We start from the raw sequence: 25,317 nt of genomic DNA, 5'->3' as shown, positions 1-25,317 counted from the left end.
TTCTCCATTTGTTACAGTCCTATGAGACCTGAGAACGTAAGCCCCAGAGGCCACCAGAGTCAAGTGATCAAGGGATGTGTCCTGGGCGCCAGCTGCAAAAGTCAGGACGCCAGACATGTACACAAATTCCCTTCTGGGAGATACCAGTGACCTCAAGCAAGGCAGAAAGATATGCAAAGATGGCTCCCACTGGCCTCTGCAGTCTTTGGAGAGTATTTCAGTAGGCATTCAGATGTGTTTTACACCAGAAGCCTGCCCCTTAGGCCAAAGGCTCAAGGCAAGCAAATGGGCCTCTTTCACAGAAACACTGGAGATGTCTTTCAGTCTGCTGTCTCTGTGCTGTGCCCTGGTGGTGGTAGCCAGTTAAGAATGGTTTATCTGTTACAGAGCCCACCAGCCTGTCTTTGGAGAATATTTCAGTAGGCCCCTAGATATGTGTTAAATTAGATGTCTGCCCCTCAGGCCAATGCTTTAAGATAAGCAAATAGGTCTCTTTCACAGAAAGACTGGGCACTTTTCACTCAGCTGCCTTTGCACTGGGCCCTGTGGGGCAGCCGGGCATGAGCACTCTAAGAAATGCTCCCCAGTTCACTATAGCCTTGTGGGTCTTGTAGATGCAAGCCTCTTTAGCTTTCAAACCTAGATGCTCTGGGGGCTCATCTCTCAGGTGTAGGTCTCAAAAGCTGGCATGCCAGATTGAGGTTCAAAGCACCCGCTTCTCAGGTAGAAGTTCAGGTCTGTGAGTTCCCTCCTGACCACTGGTTACTGTGCCAGGGGTAGAGTTTATGGTGAAATTGTGTCTCAGCCTCTTCCATCTGTTTCGGTGTGGGTTTTTCCTCACTTGCCTGATGTGTAGGAGTTGCTCATCTAGTTCTGGGGTTTCTTATTGTTCCATATATAGTTGTAGATTTGGTGTGTCTGTTGGAGGAGGTGAGTTCAGGATCCTCCTACAACACCACCTTGAACCAAAATCATTGTATACAATCGAGTGTAAAATTATGTGTCTCAAACTAAAAGTGCTCTAGGTAAGGGTATCATTAAGGGCATGACTCTTACCCTAGAGAGAATATGGAGTCCAGGACAAGTAAATCACAGTATGATCTGTGTTTCCCCTTTTCACATCCTTTTCGTCTTCCATGTAGACAAAATCAGATCAAGATGAATAGGTCAGCCAGTGGGATATGGTGGAAAGGAAAGAGAGATCCACTTTGCTCTGACGAAAGCTCAAGTATGCTCTGCTCTGACAAAAGCTCAAGTTTTTCTATATGGTACTTTAAAAACTCTCCCCATGCTGCTGCTTCTCCAAGTCATTGGCTAGCTACGCAAAACTGGTTATTACAAGCAGCACGACCCAGAGCTTGAAGCAACCCCCTTATCCACTATATCCAGAGGTTTTGATGATACTAAGATTGCACAGAAAGGGAGATGAGATGTACTCCAGTCATACACTCTACATATTTTTTCCTTTTAATGTTCTTCTTACTTACCTATGGCTACTCTAAATTCTTTTGGTATTCAGTACAAAATTATTCTTAATCAGCTTGTTACTGAAATTCATCAGCACTCCACTCATTTAAAAACTGCTTAATTTTAGGGCTTTGTGATTATTTTTGAACTGTTCTAAAACTAAAACTTACAAGTTTAGATCTGTTAGGTATCCTGGGATATGGTATGTGTGAAAGACATGACAAAACAAAGTTGAAATATGAGCTACTGGCTAGAGTCCAGACATCTGATGATAGAAATTCAAATTACAATTTGAATTACAGCCTCACTCTTTTCTTTATTTCAACCCACATTGGAATAATACATATTTTTACTTCTGCTACATCAACATTTGTGGAAATTTGTGTTCATGAGCAAACAAAAATGAAGCCAAATTTTCCATTAAATCTCATTTTAATATACTACAATTTTCCCTCATGATTATTATCTTAAAAGAAAAGCAATCATTCATTATTCTGGCTTTTTATGAAAACCAGAAATGTGCTTGGCATATTAGACATTTAGTAACTATTCTGTCCATGTGGCAGGTCTTTCAATAATTAAAAAAACAAAATTACAAAGTTAAATGCCAAAATGTGTGTAAGCAATTAGAGTATATAATGATTTCCAAAGGGAAAAAAAAAAACTTCCTTAAATGACCAGATAATCTTTAGTAAACTACCTAAAGTGTTGCTTCATTTTCACTGTCACACTGGAAGCAAAGTACAGTTTTATTTAAAGTTACTGTTACATATTAGATTTCATCTGGTTTTAGAAATAATTTGACAAGTACAAAATATTTTGCCATCATAAAACCCAGGAATATATCTTGCAATCCTTTTTTCTGTCTTACACACGTCTTCTTCAATCTTTCCTTCCACATGTCACAAAACAAGGTGCTAAAACTAATTCAAAAGGCTAAAAATCTAAAATTCAATGCAATTAATGGAAACTTTATATACCTTCTTTCTGATTATAAAAGATGTTATATTCTATAAAGGAAGAAATTTTTGTCTGTTTTATTCATTCCTGCATGCCCTGCACATAAAATAGTGTCTAACCCATAGCAGAGCTAATTGATCAATACTTGTTGAATGAATGCATGTGAAGTTTATTAGAAAATAAAGGAACAAGGAACATTCAAAGAAGAATAAAATAATTCCTCATAATTTCAACATTCAGAGAGTTAACATTTTGGTATATTCTCTTTCAGCTGCTTTGTACATATTTTCTACATGGCGGAAATACAAAGGATAGAGGAACGTATTAAATAACACCATGGAGATACAATCAGTAAAACCCAAAATGTGGGAAACTCTAGAATATAAATGACTTACATTCTTTTACGAATAAATGATGTACAGTTTGAGTTTCTTAAAAAGTAGAGTCAGTGCAGGAGGACCAGGAAAAGTGAAACAGGAAAGGAAGGAAAGCCAGTTCAAGGGTGTGTCATTGAGCTGATTACTGCTGTAGAAAACTAGGGCTCAATATCCCTTAGCCCACCCAAGAAACCATGTAGTTTGTATCCTCAGAATTGACCATCCAAGACAGTGGAGAGGAGAGTATTTATGCACCAAATCTCAACAAAGAGTAAAGTCCTTTATACCTCTATATGTGCGCATGTGCCAACACGGTTGAGCAGGCTCCCGAAGGGGACCCATGCTATAGCAGCAGAGATGCTCTATAGCAGAAACAAGAGATACATAGTGTAGCTGAGGGTCTTTCCTGTCAGGCTATATCTCTATCCTGCTAAATGCTGCAGCAATAATCTGAGCAAAAGGTAAAAGCTGGGCTGAGAGATGTGAAACAAGGCATAAAACTTGTCTTGCTTAATGGCAAGGAAAAAATGGCAAGAAGAAAAAGAGAGAAGAAAAACCCATAAAGAAAAACTGAAGAGATATCAAACATAGCGTGTGACCATTTTTGGAGGTTGATTTGAACAAATCAACTGTAAACAATATATTTTAGATAGGGAAATTTGAACGATGCCTAGATATTTGCTATTAAGAAATTACTGTAGGGCTTCCCTGGTGGTGCAGTGGTTGAGAATCTGCCTGCCAATGCAGGGGACACGGGTTCGAGCCCTGGTCTGGGAAGATCCCACATGCCGCGGAGCAACTGGGCCCGTGAGTCACAACTACTGAGCCTGCGCGACTGGAGCCTGTGCTCCGCAACAAGAGAGGCCACAATAGTGAGAGGCCCGCGCACCGCGATGAAGAGTGGCCCCCACTTGCCGCAACTAGAGAAAGCCCTCACAGAAACGAAGACCTAACACAGCCAAAAATTAATTAATTAATTAAAAAAAAAACTAGTAAATTGGCCACATAAGATCTTTAAAAAAAAAAAAAAGAAATTACTGTAATATTTTTAAATTATTGTTATTACTGGTACTACTATTGTTTTTTTTTTAAAGTACTTATCTTTTGGAGACACATACAGAGGTGTCTTTAAAATTGCTTTAAATTGGCTTTAAAACAATCTGGGGTGAGGAGAAGAAGTAAGAAGGTTATAGATGAAATAAGATTGGCCACGTGTTGATAGTTGTTGAATCTAAGTGACAGGTACATAGGGGTTGATTATACTACCCTCTGTACTTTCTATGTTTGAAAATTTCCCTAAGAAAAAAATTTAAATATACGGCAAATTTCCTGCACCTTTGAATATTTCATTTTTCCTAGAGATATGTGAATGTTAATAAACATGGGCAAAACATAAATTCCTTGGTTAGAAAACACCGTAACTGTTTCTGGTTCCCCAAGCTCACATTGTTATTTCACATGTCTGTATTTCTGACCACACAATTTACTCACTCTGAGTGATGCCTCTGCCCGCTCATGTACACAATGAACTATTATTATTCACTTTTCAAAACCCATCTCAAATGCCACCCCCTTTAGGATGCCTTCCTTACAACACATAGTTTCTTTTTCATAGCCTACTACTGTAACATATATGACTGATTCTCACTAATTGTGAGAGTTATCTTCTATAAAGTTGCCATGAACAAAGAATCAGTGAATATTGACCTATTACTCCTAGGGGAAATACAGGGTTAGGTTCCTATGATCCTCTGGTCACAAGTTTTTTTTTAAACCAATCAATACATAACCTTATTTTATGTGTGTTTTTTTTAGAGACACCTTTTTCTCTCTCCCCTCCTTCCATACATATTTGATATATCTATATATATATTTGATTCATTCTTTCTCTCTATATATCCTTGATTAATTAACAATGAACTCATGGTCAACTCAAGCCTGAAGAAAGCTTATCTCACACACATATTTTCTCCTTAAGGCACATTACAGCCTTTTTATGTTTAAGAACACTAGACAGCACGTCAACACTACATGGGGTGGGGGGAAGAGGGACAGCAATCACCAAGATAAAGCACAAAAATTCTAAAAACATGGCACTAAATAAACAAAGCAAAGGACACATATGAAAGCTGAAACAAAAGGGCAGAGCATTACTTTGTTTGACCTCAGCTGGGAACATGTACACGGGGTGACTCAAGTTTTTTGCTGCACTGCGCATAACCACAGATGACTGCAAAAGCACCATTAAGTACTGATTATGGGGTTACAAGTAAGTTTTAGTGAGCATGCAAATTTGCAAATACAAAATTTGCAAATAATGAGAACTGACCATATATTCTTTATTCCCTTTTTAAATTGAGGTGAAACTCAAATAACATAAAATAACCATTTTAGAGTGTCCAGTTCAGTGGCATTTACTACACTCATAGTGTTGCATAACTACCACCTCTACCTAGTACCAAAATATTTTCATCACTCTAAAACAAAAACAAAAACAAGAAAACCCACCTTGTACCCATTAAGCAGTCAGTCATTCCCCCAACCCAGCTGCTGGCAACCAACAACGTGCTTTCTGTCTCTATGGATCTATCTAGATATTTCATACAAATGAAATCATATACCAATATAAAATAAAAATGAAAAAAAAAAATCATATGATATGTGGCCTTTTGTGTCTGGTTCAGGGTTCATCCACATTTGAATAATATTCCACTGTGTGTATGTATCACAATTTGTTTATCCATTCATCTGTTAAAGGACATTTAGGATGTTTCTACTTTTTGGGTATTGTGAATAGTGCTACTATGAACATTCATATACAAGGACTTGTTTGAGTGCCTGTTTTCAATTCTTTTGGGTTTATACTAGTAGTGCAATTGTTGGGTCATATGGTAATTTTTTACTTACATTTCTGAGAAATTGTTTTTCATAGTGGCTGCACCATTTTACATTCTCACCAACAACATATGAGGGCTTCAATTTCTCCACATCTTCACCAACACTTGTTTGCTTTTAAATTAGAGCCAACCTGTGTGATGGTATATCGTGGTTTTGATTTGGATTTCTCTCGTGACTAATGACATTAAGTATCTTTTCATCTGCTTATTGGCCATTTTGTATATCTTATTTGGAGAAATGTTTATTCAAGTCCTTTGCCCATTTGTTAATGGGGTTGTTTAATTTTGTTGAGTTGTTAGAGTTCTTTTTCACTTCTGGCAGTTTGTGTATTACTAGGAATTTGTTTCATCTAGGTAATCCAATTTGTTGGAATATAATTGTTCACAGTATTATCTTATAATCCTTTTTATTTCTGTAAAGTAGGTAGTAATGTCCCCACTTTCATTCCTGACTTTAGTTATTGGCTTCTCTTCTCTTTTTTTCTTAGTCAGTCTACCTAAATGTTTCTCAATTTTGTTGATCTTCTTAGAGAGCCAACTTTTTGTTTCATTGATTCTATTGTTTTCTATTCTCCATTTCATTTATCTCTGCATTAACTTTCATTATTTCCTTATTTCAGCTATCTTCGGGTTTTGTTTGCTCTTTTTTTTTTAAGTTCCATAAGGTGTAAAGTTAGGAAAGTGATTTGAGAACTTTCTTCTTTTTATTTTATTTTTTTAAAATTTATTTATTATTTATTTATTTTTGGCTGTGTTGGGTCTTCATTGTGGTGCGCGGGCTTCTCATTGCGGTGCCTTCTCTCATTGCGGAGTACAGGCTCTAGGCACATGGGCTTCAGTAGTTGTGGCGTGGGGGCTCAGCAGTTGTGGTTCGCGGGCTCTAGAGCGCGGGCTCAGTAGTTGTGGCACACGGGCTTAGTTGCTCCGTGGCATGTGGGATCTTCCCAGACCAGGGTTCGAACCCATGTCCCCTGCATTGGCAGGCGGATTCTTAACCACTGCGCCACCAGGGAAGCCCTATTCTTTTTAAATGTAGGTGTTTACAACTATAAGTTTCCCTCTGACCACTGCTTTTGCAGCATCACATCAGTTTTGCTAAGTTCTGTTTTCTTTTTCATTCATCTCAAAGTATTTTTTAAGTTCTCTTGTGATTTCTTCTTTGAGCCATTGGTTGTTTAAGAATGTATTGTTTAATTTTCACATATTCATAAATTTTCTATTTTTCCTTCTGTTATTGATGGATAGTTTCATTCTGTTGTGATCAGAAAAGATATTTTGTATGATTTTAATCTTTTAAAATTTATTAAGATTTGTTTTGTAGCCTAACATATGGTCTATCTGTCTATTCTGGAGAATATTTGATGTGTGCTTGAGAAGAAATGTATTCTAATGCTCGAGTAGAGTGTTCTACGCATGTCTATTAGGTTTAGTTGGTTTACAGTGTTAAGTCTTCTATTTCTTTAAAGACCTTCTGACTAAATGATCTATTCATTACTGAAAAAGGGTTATGAAGTCTCCAACCATTATTGTAGAACTATTTCTCCCTTCAATTCTGTCAGTCTTTCACATATTTTGGGGTCTTTCATTTGGTGGGTATATATATTTAGCACTGTTATAACTACTTAATGAACTGACCCTTTTATCAATACACAATGTCCTTCTTTGTCTCTTGCAACAATTTCTTACTTAAAGTCTATTTTGTCTGATATAAGTATAGTCACCTCAACTCTCTTTTGTTTACTATTTGTACCCTTCATTTCCAACCTATTTGTATTCTTTCATTTTCAACCTATTTGTACTCTTTCATTTTCAACCTATTTGTGTCTTGGATCTAAAGTGAGTTTCCTGTAGACAATATACAATTAGATCATATTTTTTTCTCCTGTCAGTCTCTGTCTTTTAACTTGTGAGTATACTTTTATATTTAAAGTGATTAAGGATAAGAAAGCACTTGCTTCTTCCATCTTGTTATTTGTTTTCTATATGTCATATCTTTTTTGTCCCTGGACTCCTCCAATCTTGCCTTCTTTTGTGTTTGATTGATTTTTTTCTAGTGTACTATTTCTATTTCCTCCTCATTTCCTTTTCTGTATATTTTTTAGTTATTTTCTTAGTGGTTAACCTGAAGAGTACAATTAACATCTTAAATTGAAAAAAATCTAGTTTGAATCAACATTAACATATTTAAATTGTTGTTTTACAAATTTGTCTTTTAAACCATACAGGAAAAAAAGGTTGTTAAAAACCAAAAATAAAACAATACTGATATCTCCCTATGTAGTTACCTTTACTGGTCTTTATCATTTAAAATTTTTCTTTGTATGACTTTGGTTACTATCCAGTATACTTTCATTTCAGCCTAAAGAATTTCATTTAGCATTTCTTATAGGGAATGTCTACTAGCAACAAACTTCCTCCACTTCTGATTATCTAGAAATGTCTTCATTTCTCCTTCTGGGACTCCTAATATGCGTATGTTGATACACTTGATATTGTCCCACAAGTATCTTAGGCTCTATTCATTTTTATTCATTCTTCTTGCTCTGCTCCTCAGACTGGACATCAATTGACCTATCTGCAAGTTTCTGGTCCTTTTATCTGCCTGCTCAAATCTGTGTTGAACTCTTTCAGTAAATTTTTCATTTTATTTACTTTACTTTTCAGCTCAATAATTTCTACTTGATTCCTTTTGACAGTTTCTATTTCTTTATAGGTATTCTCTATTTATTAATACATAATACGCCCTACTTCCTACAGTTCTTTGTCTATGGTTTCCTTTAGCTCTTTGAACATATTTAAGATAGTTGATGTAAAGTCTTTGTCTAGTGAGTGCAACGCCTGGGTTTCCTCAGGAATGGCTTCTGTCAATCTCTTTCTTTTTTTTTCCTATTAATGGTTCATACATTCCTGATTATTGTTGATATGCCATGCAATTTTTTAAATTGAAAATTAGATATTTTGAATATTGCAATGTGGTAATTCTGGAAATCATATTCTCCCTTCTTCCCAGGGTTTGACATGGTAACTTGCTGAGGACCACAGTCATCACTTTGTTTAGTGATTTTTCCAAACTATTTTTGCAAAGATTATATTCCTCATTATGTGTCATCATTGAAGTTTCTGCTCTATTATCTAAGCAGCCATCAAGTGACCTCAGAGATTTCCTTAAATGTTGGAGGCAAAAAGAATGAAAAAACGAAACAAAACAGAACCCAGCTCTCCTAGTGTTTGTAGATTGCCTCTGAGCTAGGGCCTCCTTTTGATGTTTAGCTAGATTCTCCTACAACTCCACCTTAACTTTCACCTCCTTCTTGCATGGACCACAACTATACAAGCCCACTCAAGTCTTTTCCAAGTATGTGTCTGGCCTGAGCATCACTCTGGATTCCCCAGGCAGTAGCCCTTGAAAGCTCTTATTCCCTGAAATGTCTTTATCCTCAGCCTCCTCCTTCAGAGGCTTTTCAGTCTGTCTGCTGCTGGTCCTATCTGCCCTCTCTTGGCCCAATGGCTACAGGTGGTATATGCCTTTAAATTTTTTCAGTAGATGACACCTGGAAAGGTACTTTAGCTTGAGGTGGGTGAAACAAAAGGCAAGCCTTTGTGCTGGTAGCTCAGGAAACTACCAGATGAGTCAAAATGCACAACCACTTTTTTTGGAGAAATAGTCTATATTGCCTCCCAGTGATCTCCCCATCACTAGTAAGCCAAACGAGGAATGGAGGCTGCCATCCTCATGGCTGCTGCTAAGCTGGGAAACAGGGCATGGTAGGCAGGTAAACAAAAGGCCAGGACACTTTCTTTCCAAAATTTAACAGCTTCTTTCTTCATTAAGCAGTTCACTGGTTGCTATAACTTTTTTATTAGATTCCAGTGATCCAAAAAAAGTTGATTCCATCCATTTTGGGCAGCATAATGATTGCTTCAGTGAAAGAATTGATTCTTGAAGCTCCCTACTCTGTCATTTTTTCCACCACGTCTCCCATATACATTTGTAAATAATTACCTTTAACTTACAATATTAAGCCCTTTATTTTCTTTCCTCACAACTTGTTTGTTCGGCCATTTCCTCTAAATGAGACATCCTTTCCTCTATTCTATGTTTGTCTAACTTTTATTCAAATTTAGATGTATTCTCTAGAACCATTCTCTAAACTTCCAGACTGAGTTAAGTGTCCCTTCTTTATACTGCCATAGCACCTGTTCTTTAACAAATTGCCACATTCCTGAAATTACCTGTTACTGTCTTTGTCTATCCCACCAAAGAGTAACTTGACAGCAGTCACATCTGTAATCCATTGTCTTCAGGAACAGTCTAATTACAAGCAATGACTCTCAGCCAGAGGTGTATAATCTCCTTAGCGCTTTAGATTACAGGCTCCTCTTTTCTACTCCTAAACCCTAGCATAATGCCTAACATTCAGTAGCTACATAGTGAATATAATTATTACATGGACTTATACAGTTTAGGCAATACATAGAGAAACAAAGAAGCATATAAAGAAATAAATATCACAATCTTATTTTTCACTTCAGCAACTTACGTTCTGGTTGTTTTTCATTGGGTGTTATGGATCGCACAAAATCTTGTGGTGTCATAAACACTTCAGATTCACCATGCTCACTGATTACTTTCAAGGTGGCAAAATACCGGAAGATTTTGTCTGGTGTGGAATATGCGCGAATCCTATTCTCATATTCCATCACCTAAAATTGGAAATTCAGAGAGTGTTACTGTATTAAGCATCTCATTTTCATGTATATTCTCTTATTTGGGGGGCAATTTTATATCATTTTTTTCTCTAACTGGATTTTTTATATTAGAAATTACTTGTGTCTCAAACACTTGTGATATACGATTCATACTCCAATTGAGGCAATGCTTGTGTAAGTTTTCTTCAGAATTTTGAATATTTTCTAATTTCTTAAATCATTGAAAGCTAGCAAAATTGAAAAATGTCATAAAAGAATTCAAAAGGTCTCAGTAAAAGAGTATAATACCATATATATGGGAGCCTATCATTTTTTAAATACCTACCGAGTTTTTAAAAAGGGACTGATTTTACAGTTTTTACTTCCATGCAATTTCTTGAATTCAAAAACAAAACAGACGTGGGACTTCACAGGTCTGAATAGCTAACAGTCCTTCAAACAGAAAGTACATTACACAATAGCACAAAAAAATAAAATTACATATCATGGAAACTCAATTATTAACAGGTCTGAAGCAATAAGACTTTTACTTTTGATCAAAAAATTAGACTTCCAGGGACTTCTCTGGTGGCGCAGTGGATAAGACTGCGATCCCAATGCAGGGGGCGCAGGTTTGATCCCTGGTCAGGGAACTAGATCCCACATGCATGCCGCAACTAAGAGTTCGCGTGCCACAACTAAGGAGTCCATGTGCCACAATTAAGGAGCGGGAAAGCTGTAACTAAGGAGCCCACCTGCCACAACTAAGGAGCCTGCCTGCTGCAACAAGGAGCCAGTGAGCTGCAACTAAGGAGGCTGCCTGCTGTAATTAAGATGCAGCGTAAAAAAAAAAAAAAAAAGATGCAGCGTGACCAAATTAATTAATTACTAATTAATTTAAAAATGTAGACTTCCAGATAACATTTAAATATAGCATATTTAGAAAAGAGTAGACTTGGGAAGAACACAAGCAAATATTTGAATAGGAACAAAATTATATATGGCATACGTTTAATTAAAAGATTATAATGTTAATATAAAAGCCTGTTTCCTTATCCTGCACCCAAGCCCCCATTCTGTACACGAAACATACAAAATACTGTATCTTCTGCATAATATTCTTCTACAGCCTACACAGTACTTTGGTGAAAAGATGTCTCTCATACCTGAATTTTATATGTTGAGTTAACCAACATTAAATAGTATCTTATAAATAACTGGTTAGAAAATGTGTCAAGGCAATATGATCTAAAAATCCAGTGAATTCAATGTCTATAAAGCAATTCACTATATTTAAAAAAACATTATTAATGTTTTAATTTACCTTATTAACACAGCTATTAGTGTAACTGTCATTTCTGGCTAGATGGTCACTTTGAGGTCATTGATGGCAGCTGCTTAAAAATGGTCTCAATTCCACTACGAGATGTGCTTTCAACCAATAAGAAAGGAATGCTAATTTGTAACTATACATGACAGGAACCTTTCTAATGCTAATTTGCATTAAAGTCTGAATACTGATTTCAGAAAAATTTTCAATAGATTTGGCATGTGGCAAACACACTAAGCAGTCCCTTGGCACAGCAGTCCCCAACCTTTTTGGCATCAGGGACCGCTTTTGTGGAAGACACAAAAAGCTGGGGGGGCAGGGATGGTTCAGGCAGTAATGAGAGCAATGTGGGGGGATGGTTCAGGCGGTAATGCGAGTGATGGTTCAGGCAGTAATGCAAACGACAAGGAGTGGCAGATGAAGCTTCACTCACTCGCCTGCCGCTCACCTCCTGCTGTGAGGCCCGGCTGCTAACAGGCTACAGACTAGTACCAGTCAGTGGCCCGTGGGTTGGGGATCCCTCCCTTAGCAGCCTTAAGACTTAGCTATGAGTCTTAAATCAAATGCATTTTATATTTAATTACAACTATCTGCTGGGTCATACCAGCTATAGAACAAAAAATAATCGGTTTACAATATTTAGGGTATGGGCTACAGCTACTGCCAAAGATGGCTTTGTAAACTAAAAAGTCAATCATATATAAGATAAAGATAGAAAAATAACAACTTAAAAGTCAATGGTTTACAGACTGAAAATCAGATCCTTGATTGTTACCAAAAAAATATGCTGCTGAATATCATTAATTAGTTTTAGTTTGAAATAATAGGTCGAGGAGATAGACCTTCTCCATTCCCGCACTGGTAAGAGTTTAGTATAGACATACTGTATAGTATATTTTTGCTTTTTTTCACTTAGCAATGTATCTTAAAGACCATATCACACAATTTGATATGGAGCTGCCTCCTTTTAAGTAGTCATGTTAAAGGAACACTAACAACTATTATATAAAGGGTTTAAAATATAGCATCTAAGATAACAAAGGCTTGGAAGCTAAGATATATAGAAAACTGTTGAAGAATTTTGGAACATTTAGCCTGGTGAAAAGATTTACTAAGGAAATTATAATAGTTACATTCAATCATCTACTTAAAACATTCTTGAGTTTCATGTTAAGACAGCTGTCTTCACTAAAACAGCCAGACTTACTTGTATCAAAATTCAGCATTATATTTCCTATATGAAATGCACAAGAGTAGCCAAATAGTAGCTGCAATCAACTACTATGAGAAATGGCAGGGCGGATAGGCTGGGTGGATAGGCCAGGTTGCTGGCACTTCCCAGATCCATGCCTTCAGCCAGCCAGCCAAAACCCCCTCCCCACACCCCCACCCTGTGCCTAGTTACCCTACCCTAATGCCACGCAACACAGTTGGGCTCACACTACCTGCCCTGGGCATTTTACTGCATCCAAGACCCTTGCTCCTACCCGCAGCTGGAGCTCCAGAGACAAGGGTCCTGATCTGCCCCCACTCTGAGTCTGCTTGGATGGAGCCTCTCCCAACCCCCATTTTTCACCAGTTTCCCCTGATGGCTTAGGGGGCTCATGTGAAGGGAAGTCAGCACTGAGATGCAGCCTCTGTTTCTGGAGCCTCTTGGAAAGCTCAGAAGATCCCAGAAAGGGCCCAGACCAACTTGGATGAAAGACCCCCAATCCATCCCCAATATTTGTGCCTGGGAGAAATAGGTCCCTCTCAGCTCTACAGTTCACAGCCTGACAACTACAACCCCTGGAAAAAAAGTAAAGAACCAACGTCAAGATGAAAGCAGCCAACATGTGGCTTCCAAGGTCAATTCTACTCATGGCCATTCCAGCCTGCAAGAAAGGGAGAAAGGGCATTGAAAAACCTTGTGGGAGATATTATGTGCCAGGTCTAGAAATGGCTAACATCACTTCCATTCAGTGGAAAACTAGCAAACTAGTAATAGCCATTAAAAAAGATAAAGTAAAAAATCAGGGCTCAGGATCACCTTTAGAAATCTGAAATGGCATGATGTTAACTGACCTAGGGTACACCATGAGCAAAATTTTGTAACCAAAACATGTTATGTTAGAAGAATGCAATGGAAAGAGCAAGGGTTTTAGAGTTACACAGACTTATATTTGATTCCTTCTATTGTAAGTAACCAGCTATACTACTTTAGACAAGTTACTCAGTTGGTTCAAGCATTAAGTATATATGTATGTAAGTATGTGTGCATACATGTATATGTGTGTACATACACACATATATGCACAAACATACACACATTTACATGTGTACACATGTATGTACATATACTATGCCTGGAAGACAGAAAATGCTCAATAAATGTTACTTTCCTTCCATTTTTCATTTGTTCTGTTATGTGTATAATAAGTAAACTTACTTGGGTTTTCTAGTCACCTAAGTTCCTAAGGATTTTGTTTGGCATATAGAGCATATTTTATGTCTTTTATTATTCATGTTCACCTATCAATCAATTTAAAAGTACTTACAATTGTACTGAACTAAATAATTTGGCTTCTTAATATGAAGATGCCATTCCAAAACCAAAATAGCGACATCAGAAGCTCCCGAACTCCCCATCTCCCATGGATGCACCAAATGTACAGCTATACATGGAGTATTTCCCTCTGAAAGAAATTCAGAAACTAGCTGAACAATGCCTATACATTGGGTCAACGAGAAAGTACCGACATCAAAACTGGTAGGAAAGACTGAGACACACTCTTGCCATAAATCTCACCTCTAGCACAGTGCCATACAAATGGGAGGGAACTCTCAGCCTCCAGCTTCTCCCTGAGCAGTAAAGGGTTTGGATGTTACATCTAGCACCCCAACTTGTAAGACTCCCACTTGAAGGATGGGCCCCCAAAACAACTACTATGAAAGCCAATGGGACTTCCATCCATGAGATCCACAAGACTACAGAAAACAAAGAAACAGTTTTTAACAGGCTCTGGAGAACTCAGAGTCTCTGTTGCCCCAGGGATCAGTGCAGAGGAAGAAGGCAAAAAACACCTACCTCCCAGTCTTCCCTTGAAAAAGGTCTATTTGCACATATTAAAAGCTGCTGCCGGAAGGTCAGGCTTCTAATTTAGCACACATCTAAGGGCTGGCTGACACCCTCCATGGGGACTGGGGAAGAGAGTGGATGCCTCATCCAATTTCTCCATCTAGCCTACTCCAAATTGCTAGGATCTCCCTGGAAGGAGCTTGTACACACGTCTGCACCTCAGCTTTATTAGCTGTCATCTGAGGTATAAGTCCCTGAATCACCTGGCTCTGCAAGTCAACAGGGCTTGCATTCCTGAGTCCCAAAGGACTGTAGCAAAAAAAGAAGCAGATTGTAATGGGTGCAGAAGGACAACCCTATGGCTATACACCTGGGCCAAGCTCAGGGGAAGCAGACAAAAACCTCCATCTCCCAGTTTCTCCCTGGAAGGGGCTTAACTAGCTAGTTTCCCAGATGTTGCCTGAAAAGCCAGCTTCCAATCAACATGCATCTAAGTGCTGACTGTGATCCTCTGCTTTGGGACACTGACAAGTCTTGGCACACTCTCAACTACAGGGAGGCACCAAAAACAAAGAAGGCAACTTGGACAATCAAAAAGGTTTTAGAGACAATCAAGAGCTTGGGCCAGGCTGACTGGCAAGGTTCATCTCCTACATGAGACCATTCTGCCAAGACAGGGAGAGATGGCTGTTTCATCTAAGGACTAGAAACCAACACAGAAAGTCTAGGAAAATAAGGAAACAGACAAATATGTTCTCAAAAAAGAACAAGTTAAAACTCCAGAAACAGACCTTAATGAAACAAAGGTAAGTGATTTCCATGATCTAGAGTTCAAAATACCAATTATAAAAAGATGCTCACCAAGGTCAGAAGAACAATGCACGAACAAAAAAAGAATTAAAACACAGAGATAGGGACTTCCCTGGCAGTGCAGTGGCTAAGAATCTGCCTGCCAATGCAGGGGACACAGTTTTGATCCCCGGTCCGTGCAGATCCCACATGCCGCAGAGCAACTAAGCCCATGCGCCACAACTACTGAGCCTGCGCTCTAGAGACTGCGAGACACAACTACTGAGCCCGCGTGCCACAACTACTGAAACCTGCGTGCCTAGAGCCCAAGTTCCGCAACAAGAGAAGCCATCGCAGTGAGAAGCCTGCGCACCACAACGAAGAGTAGCTCCCGCTCACCGCAACTAGAGAAAGCCCACATGCAGCAACAAAGACCCAATGCAACCAAAAGTAATAAATTAATAAATAAATAAATTTATTTAAAAAAAAAAAACCCCCAAAGAGATAGAAATGTACCAAACAGAAATCACAGAACTAAAGAATACAATAATTGAACTGAATAATTCAATAGAAGGGTTCAACAGCAGACTAGATCACATAGAAGAAAGAATAAGTGAACTCAAAGACAAACAGTGGAACTCATACAGAGGAGCCAAAAGAATAGAGAATGAAAGAGAATAAAAATATCTTAAGGGACATATGGAATACCATCAAGTGAACCAAAATACACATTAAAGGGGTCCTAGAAGTAGAAAGAACAAGAAAAAGGGGGCAGAGTGGGAGAGGGTTGGATTGGGAATTGGGGATTAGCAGATGAAAACTGGTATATATAGAATGGATAAACCACAAGGTCCTACTATATAGCACAGGGAACTATATTCAATATCCTGTGATAAACCATAATAGAAAAGAATTTGAAAAAGAATGTGTATATATATATATATATATATATATGTGTGTGTGTGTGTGTGTGTGTAAATGAGTCACTTTGCTATACAGCAGTAATTAACACAACATTGTGATTCAACTATACTTCAATAAAAAAATGAATTAAAAATAAAAATTACAAAAAAAGAAAAAGGGGACAGAAGACTTATTCAATGAAATAATGATGAAAACGTCCCTAATCTGGGGAAAGAAACAGATATCCAGATCCAGGAAGCCTATAGAGTTCTAAACAAGATGAATCCAAAAAAACACACACTGTCAAAAGTTAAAGGCAAGGAGAGAATCATAAAAGCAAGAGAAAAGCAACTTGTTATATTCAAAGGAACCTCCCATAATACTATCAGCAAATTTTTTCAGCAGAAACTTTGCAGCCAGAAGGGAAGGGGATGATATATTCAAAGTGTTGAAAGAAGAAAACTGACAACCATGAAAACTCTACCTGGCAAAGTTATGATTCAGCATTGAAAAAGAAATAAAGACTTTTCCAGATAAGCAAAAGCTGAGGGAGCTGCATCAACATTAGACCAATCTTACAAGAAATGTTAAAGAGCTAATTAATTCCTCAAACTGAAACAAAAATGTAATAATTATTAACAGGAAAACATATCAAGATATAAAACTCACTGGTAAAGGTAAATATATTCAGAATGCTCTAATTTTTAATAGTAGTGGGTAAATCATTTCTAACTCTAATATGAAAGGTAAAAGGAAAAGTATTAAAATAATTACAATAATTTTACAATGGACATACAATATAAAAAATATAAATTGTGACATGAAAAACATAAAATATGGGGGGGAGTATATAAATATAGAGTTTTTGTATATGTTGGAAGTTATCAGCTTAAAATACACTGTTATAAATATAAGATGCTTTATGTAAACCCCATGGTACAAACAAAGCAAAAGCCTATACTGGAAACACAAAAGACGAAAAGAAATCTAAGCATATCATTGCAAAAAATCAAATCACAAAGGAAGAGAATAAGAGAGGAATAAAAGGACAGAGGAATTACAAAACACCACGAAAACAAATAACAAAATAGCAATCATAAGTCCATATTCATCAACAATTACCTTAAATGTAAATGGACTAAACTCTAAAATCAAAGACACAGAGTGACTAAATGAATAAAAAAAAAAATCCAACTATATGCTGCCTACAAGAGACTCACTTCAGCTTTAAGGACACACCCAGACTGGAGGGAAATAATGGAAAAAGATATTCCATGAAAATAGAAGCTGAAAGAAATCAGGGGTAGGTAAATTTATATCAGAAAAAATAAACTTTAAGCCAAAGACTATAACAAGAGACAAAAAAGAGAATAATATAATTATACAAGATCAATTCATAAGGAGGATAAAACATTTGTAAACAGTTTTATATCCAACATGACAGAACCTAAATTTATAAAGCAAATATTAATAGAACTGAAGGGAGAAAAAGACAGCAATATAATAATAGTAGGGAACTTTGATATCCCATTTTGAACTGATCATCTGAATAGAAAATAAATGAGGAAACATTGGACTTGAACTACATTTTAGACCAGATGAACTCGAAGACATTTACAGAAAATTCCATTCAAAAGCAGCAGAATACACATTATTCTCAAGTGCACATGGGACCCTCTCCAGGAGAGATCACGTTAGGTCACAAAACAAGGCTTTATAAATTTAAGAAAATTGAAATCATATCAAGTATCTTTTTTTGACCATAATGGTATCCAACTAAAGTTCAACTACAGAAAGAAGAAAACTAGAAAATTCAAAAATATGTGCAGATTAAACAACACATTCCTGAAAAACCAACGGGTCGAGGAAGAAATGAAAACAGAAATTAAGAAGTATCTTGAGAGGAATGAAAATGGAAACACAAAATATCAAAACATAGGATGCAGCAAAAGCAGTTTTAAAAGGAAATTCATAGCAATAAATGCCTACATTAAGAAAGAAGATTCTTGGATTGGAAGAATCAATATTGTCAAAATGCCTATACTACCCAAGGCAATGTACAGATTCAATGCAATCCCTATCAAATTACCAATGGCATTTTTCACAGAACTAGTACAAAAAAATTTTACATTTATATGGAGACACAAAAGACCTGTGTGGAGACACAAAAGATGGAGCTGGAGGAATAAGGCTCCCTGACTTCAGGCTATACTACAAAGCCACAGTACTCAAAACAGTGTGGTACTGGCACAAAAACAGAAATATAGATCAATGGAACAGGACAGAAAACCCAGAAGTAAACCCACGCACCTATGGTCAATTAATCTATGACAAAGGAGGCAAGAATATACAATGGAGAAAAAACAGTCTCTTCAATAAGTGGTGCTGGGAAAACTGGACAGCTACATGTAAAAGAATTAAATCAGAACATTCTCTTAACACCATACACGAAAATAAACTCAAAATGGATTAAAGAGCTAAATGTAACACTGGACACTATAAAACTCTTAGAAAAAACATAGGCAGAACACTCTTTGACATAAATTGCAGCAATATCTTTTTTGATCCACCTCCTAGAGTAATAAAAATAAAAACAAAAATAAACAAATGGGACCTAGTTAAACTTAAAAGCTTCTGCACAACAAAGGAAACCATAAACAAAACAAAAAGAAAACCCACAGAATGGAAGAAAATATTTGCAAACAAAGCGACCAACCGGAGATTAATCTCCAAAATATACAAAGAGCTCATTCAGCTCTGTCAAAAAAACAAACAGGGAATTCCCTGGTGGTCCAGGGGTCAGGACTCCACACTTTCACTGCCAAGGGCACAGGTTCAATCCCTGATCGTGGAACTAAGATCCTGCAAGCCGCATGGCATGAGGAAAAATAAAAAATAAAAAATAAAAAAATGGGTGGAAGATCTAAATAGACATTTCTCCAAAGAAGACATACAGATGGCCAAAAAGCAAATGAAAAATGCTCAACATCACTAGTTATCAGAGAACCGCAAATCAAAACTACAATGAGGACCTCATACCAGTCAGAATGGCCATCATCAAAAAGTCCACAAACAATAAATGCTGGAGAGGGTGTGGAGAAAAGAGAACCCTACTACGCTGTTGGTGGGAATATAAATTAGTACAGCCACTATGGAGAACAGTATGGAAGTTCCTTAAAAAACTAAAAATAGAGCTACCATATGATCCAGTAATCCCACTCCTGGGCATATATCTGGAGAAAACCATGGTTTGAAAGAATACACGCACCCCAACGTTCACTGCAGCGCTGTTTACAATAGCCAAGACATGGAAGCAACCTAAATGTCCATCGACAGATGAATGGATAAAGAAGATGTGGAACATATACACAAGGGAATATTACTCAGCCATGAAAAAGAATGAAATAATGCCACTGGCAGCAACATGGATGGACGTGGAGATTATCATACTAAGTGAAGTAAGTCAGACAGAGAAAGACAAATATCATTGATATCACTTATATGTGGACTCTAAAAAAAAATGACACAAATGAACTTATTTACAAAACAGATTCACAGACTTAGAGAACAAACTTATGGTTACCAGCGGGGAAGGGCTGGGGGGAGGGAGAGACTGGGAGTTTGGAATTGACATGTACACACTGCTATATCTAAAATAGATAACCAACAGGGACCTACTGTATAGCATAGGGAACTCTTCTCAATATTCTGTACTAACCTAAATGGGAAAAGAATTTGAAAAAGAGTAGATACTTGTATATGTATAACTGAATCACTTCGCTGTACACCTGAAAGTAACACAACATTGTTAATCAACTATACTCCAATATAAAATAAAAATTTTTTTAAAAAGATAAGAGATCTTAACAAGTGTTGGTGAGGGTATGGAGAAAAGGGAACACTTTTGCACTGTTGGTGGGAACATAAATTGATTCAGTCACTAGGGAAAACAGTATGGAGGTTCCTCAAGAAATTAAAAATAGAACTACCAGGCTTCCCTGGGGGCGCAGTGGTTGAGAATCCGCCTGCCAATGCAGGAGACACGGGTTCGAGCCATGATCCGGGAAGATTCCACATACTGCAGAGCAACTAAGCCCGTGTGCCACAACTACTGACCCTGTGCTCTAGAGCCTGCGAGCCACAAATACTGAAGCCTGCACGCCTAGAGCCCGTGCTCTGCAACAAGAGAAGCCACCACAATGAGAAGCCCACACACCGCAATGAAGACACAACACAGCCAAAAATAAATAAAATAAATAAATTTATAAATTAAAAAAAATAGAACCACATGACCCAATAATCCAGCTTCTGGGTGTATATCCAAAGGAAATAAAATCAGCATCTCAAAGAGATATCTGTACTCCATGTTCATTGCAGCACTGTTCACAATTGCCAAGGTACGGTAACAACTTATGTGTCCATCATGCAATCTCAAGGGACTCCAAAGACCCAAAATAATTTTGAAAAAGAAGAACAAAGTTGGAGGACTCCAACCTCCTGATTTCAAAACTTATTACAGTCATAAGAAGAATGTGGTACTGGCATAAAGACAATCATATAGAGCAGACAAATAGAAAAGAAAGCCCAGAAATAAACCCTCAGACACATCATCAAATGATTTTGACCAGGGTGCCACAACCGTTCAATGGAGAAAGGACAGCCTTTTCAACAAATGATGTTGGGAAAATTGGATACCCACGTGCAAAAAAATGAAGTTGGGGGCTTCCCTAGTAGTCCAGTGCTTAAGACACAGCGCTTCCACTGCAGGCATGTGGGTTCAATCCCTGGTCAGGGAAATTCCGCGTGCCACAAGGTGTGGCCAAAAAAAATTTTTTTTCTTAATTAAACAAAATTCTTAAAAACGGATATGGCTTCCCTGGTGGCGCAGTGGTTAACAATCTGCCTGACAATGCAGGGGACATAGGTTCGAGCCCTGGTCCGCTAAGATCCCACATACCGTGGAGCAACTAAGCCCATATGCCACAACCAGTGAGCCTGCGCTCTAGAGCCCGCGAGCCACGACTACTCAGCCCACGTGCCACGACTACTGAAGCCCGCACGCCTAGAGCCCATGCTCCGCAACAAGAGAAGCCACCGCAGTGAAAAGCCCACGCACCGCAACAAAGAGTAGCCCCCGCTTGCCACAACTAGAGAAAGCCTGCACGCAGCAACGAAGATCCAATGCAGCCAAAAATAAATTAAAAAAAAAAAGAAGAAAAGAAAACGGGATAGAAAAAGAGTACGTTTTTAAATAGGTTCTTGGGGAGACAAAATGACACATGGAATGGTTACCCATTCACTGAGACTTTAGTGAAAGAAATAAGAACTATTTCAGATATAGATTAGAAAGGTTTTATAACTCTGGGAGCTACTAATTAAGTAAATTACACTGATAGCTTTCATTTTTTCTGTGAAGCATAAGATATAGTCATCTGCTAAGCAGAAAGCGGGAGCAGAAAATGGAAGATTCAAAAATAACCATTTATTTGGGTCATTTTTGCCCAACACTGTAAAATGTAAAGTTTGACTATAAGTGAAGCTGATTGTGCAAGATAAATTTGAACTTTCCTCAAATTCACTCAGGGCAAAAGATTAAATAAATGTATCATTTTGGAAAAAATGGCACGATAGATAATTAACTTGTGATACATAACTTTTGTTCAAATTCAGTTTAATCAGAAGTGGATTTGGAAATGAGAAGACATATTTAATAGCTTCATCCAAATAAACAAAAGATCCAAGTTTCTCAAATTTCTCTTGCTTGCAATTATACACCCCCACAACACACACAAAGTAACTCAAATTATCTTGTTGCATTGATTAGCTATATTTTAGCAAGTAAAGGTAATTCCCTGAATTTCAATGTTAACATGCAAAATGTCTAAGAAATTAAGCCTTTTGCCTTTTCGTCACTGGTCTGCTGAATTCAAATGCCCAATATCATAGGCATTAATTACAGAGGAGCTAAACGTTTCTCAGGTAAAACTGTATAACAGCATATTGTGTTAAAGGTATAAAATGCCGGAATTATGTTGAGTTTATGCTGTCCTCAAAATTAGTTGATTTTTTGGAAATATTTATATATTTCCAAAGAGATTTTATTCTGCCTTTACAATTTGGCATCATGACAAATCAGTATATCACAGACTCAACTTCACATATATGAAAACATTCAGCATCAGAAAGATCTAAAAAGCAATAATCACCTCAGGTGGTTGAATTGAAAGAACAAAGAAACTACATGCTAATCCTGATTACCAATCCTAGGTCCTTTTCACTATCCCAATTAACTTCACATTCAAAGAGTACATTTGCCTTAGAACATGCCGGAAAATAGCAAAGAGGTGAATAACTTCAAAGTGAATATAAACCATCTGAAATATATGATAAAAGACTCAACAGCATTATTCTAAAATAGAATTAACTATAGTTTTAATTAATTTATAAGACTGTGTTCCATACTTTTCTGTCTCTGAATCCAGAACGTTTCTTCTTTTTCTCTTCAGGATAAGGCTCAAGACAAACACCTGAAGCCTTTTTTTCGTGGTTACAATCTTCCCCTCCATCTTTACTCTTCCCTTTATCACCAAGTTCACTCTTTAGGTTGTTTACAGATGGTGGAGATTGTGCAAGGGCCCTGGATATGCAAAAAAAAAAAAAAAAAAAAATCTATCAATCAAGGAGGTCCATCATATTAAACAAATAAAGATTTTCAGATAAAGCTTAGCAGGAGCAACAGCAATGAAATTCGTGAAAAGTTCTACGTGAAAAGGTTCCTCAAAAAATTAAAAATAAGGGCTTCCCTGGTGGCGCAGTGGTTGAGAATCTGCCTGCCAATGCAGGGCACACGGGTTCGAGCCCTGGTCTGGGAAGATCCCACATGCCGCGGAGCAACTGGGCCCATGAGCCACAACTACTGAGCCTGCGCATCTGGAGCCTGTGCTCCGCAACAAGAGAGGCCACGACAGTGAGAGGCCCACGCACCGCGATGAAGAGTGGCCCCCGCTCGCCGCAACTAGAGAAAACCCTCGCACAGAAACGAAGACCCAACACAGCCAAAAAGATAATAATAATAAATAATAAATAAATAAATAATTTTTTTTAAAAAAAATTAAAAATAGAACTAACATATGATCCAGCAATCCCACTTCTGGTTATATATCCGAAAGAATTGAAAGCAGGGTCATTCAGAGATTTTTGCACACTCATGTTAATAGCAGCATTATTCACAACAGCTAAAACATGGAAGCAACCCAAATGTATATCGATAGATAAATGGATAAAGGGAATATGGTATATCTGTATAACAGAATAATATTCAGCCTTAAATAAAAAGGATATGACACCAAAATCACAGGCAACAAACAAAAACAGGCAGGATTACGTGACACTAAAAACCTTCAGCAGAGCAAAGGAAATAATCAACAAAATGAAAGGACCATCTACACACTGGAAGAAAATACTTGCAAACCATATATTTAATAAAGGGTTAATATTTAAAATGTATAAAAGGAACTCTTACAACACAATAGCAACAAAATAAATAACTTGATTAAAGGTGCTCAACATCAATAATCATCAGGGAAATGCAAATCAAAACCACCATGAGATATCACCTCACACCTGGTAGGATGGCTTTGCTCAAAAACAAACAAACAAACAAATAACAAAACAAAAACCCAAAAGATAACAAGTGTAGGCAAGCATGTGGAGAAAAGGGATGCCTGGTACACTGTAGGTGGGAAAGTAAATTGATACAGCCACTATGGAAAACAGTATGGAGGATACTCAAAAATCTAACAATAGAATATGTTAGTTTTCTAACTAGAATATGATTAAGCAATCCCACTTCTGGTTACACATCACAAGGAACTGAAATCAGGATCTCAAAGAGATATATACACTCTCATGTTCAGTACAGTATTATTCACAGTAGCCAAGATGTGGGAGAAACCTAAATTTCTATCAATCAACACAGAATTTGCAAACGAAGTGACCGACATGGGATTAATCTCCAAAACATACAAACAGCTCATGCAGCTCACTATCAAAAACACAAACAACCCGGGACTTCCTGGAGGTCCAGTGGTTAAGACTCTGTGCTTCCATGACAGGGGGCAGGCACGGGTTCAATCCCTGGTCAGGGAACTGAGATCCCACATGCCACGTGGTGGGGAGAAAAAAAAAAAAGTATCTCTTTAAAAAAAAAAAAAAACAAACAGCTCAAGCAAAACATGGGCAGAAGATCTAAAGAGACATTTCTCCAAAGAAAACATCCAGATGGGCAGCAGGCACACGAAAAGATGCTCAACATCACTAATTATTAGAGAAATGAATATCAAAACTACAATGAGGTATCACCTCACACTGGTCAGAATGGCCATCATCAAAAAACCTACAAACAATAAATGCTGGAGAAGGTGTGGAGGAAAGGGAACCCTCCTACACTGTTGGTGGGAATGTAAATTGGTACAGCCACTATGGAGAACAGTATGGAGATTCCTTAAAAAACTAAAACTAGAGCTACCATATGATCCAGCAATCCCACTCCTGGGCATATATCTGGAGAAAACCATAATTCGAAAGGATACATGCACCCCAATGTTCACTGCAGCACTATTTACAATAGCCAAGACATGGAAGCAACCTAAATGTCCATCGACAGAGGAATGGATAAAGAAGATGTGGTACACATATACAATGAAATATTACTCAGCCATGAAAAAGAACAAAATAATGCCATTTGCAGCGACATGGATGGACCTACAGATTGTCATACTGAGTGAAGTAAGTCAGACAGAGAAAGACAAATATATGATACCGCTTGTACGTGGAATCTAAAAAAAA

At 37.5% G+C, this 25,317-nt stretch overlaps 1 protein-coding gene across 4 annotated transcripts in view; it reads right to left on the bottom strand.

The window, feature by feature from the left end:
• MICU1 (mitochondrial calcium uptake 1) overlaps positions 1–25,317 on the bottom strand; it is a 220,716-nt gene that overhangs the window by 157,150 nt on the left and 38,249 nt on the right. For all 4 annotated transcript variants that reach the window (XM_036829181.1, XM_036829178.1, XM_036829180.1 and 1 more), the window contains exons 3-4: positions 22,933–23,107; positions 10,243–10,405 (exon numbers count right to left, since the gene is read on the bottom strand). In XM_036829181.1, coding sequence (XP_036685076.1) covers positions 10,243–10,405; positions 22,933–23,107 — 338 coding nt within the window. The remainder of the gene's footprint in view (positions 1–10,242; positions 10,406–22,932; positions 23,108–25,317) is intronic.

The sequence above is a fragment of the Balaenoptera musculus genome, chromosome 16 (genome assembly GCF_009873245.2).
Source record: "Balaenoptera musculus isolate JJ_BM4_2016_0621 chromosome 16, mBalMus1.pri.v3, whole genome shotgun sequence".
Classification (NCBI taxonomy): domain Eukaryota; kingdom Metazoa; phylum Chordata; class Mammalia; order Artiodactyla; family Balaenopteridae; genus Balaenoptera; species Balaenoptera musculus.
Note: the sequence above shows the minus strand (reverse complement) of the source record. Positions and strands in the feature narration are given on the sequence as shown.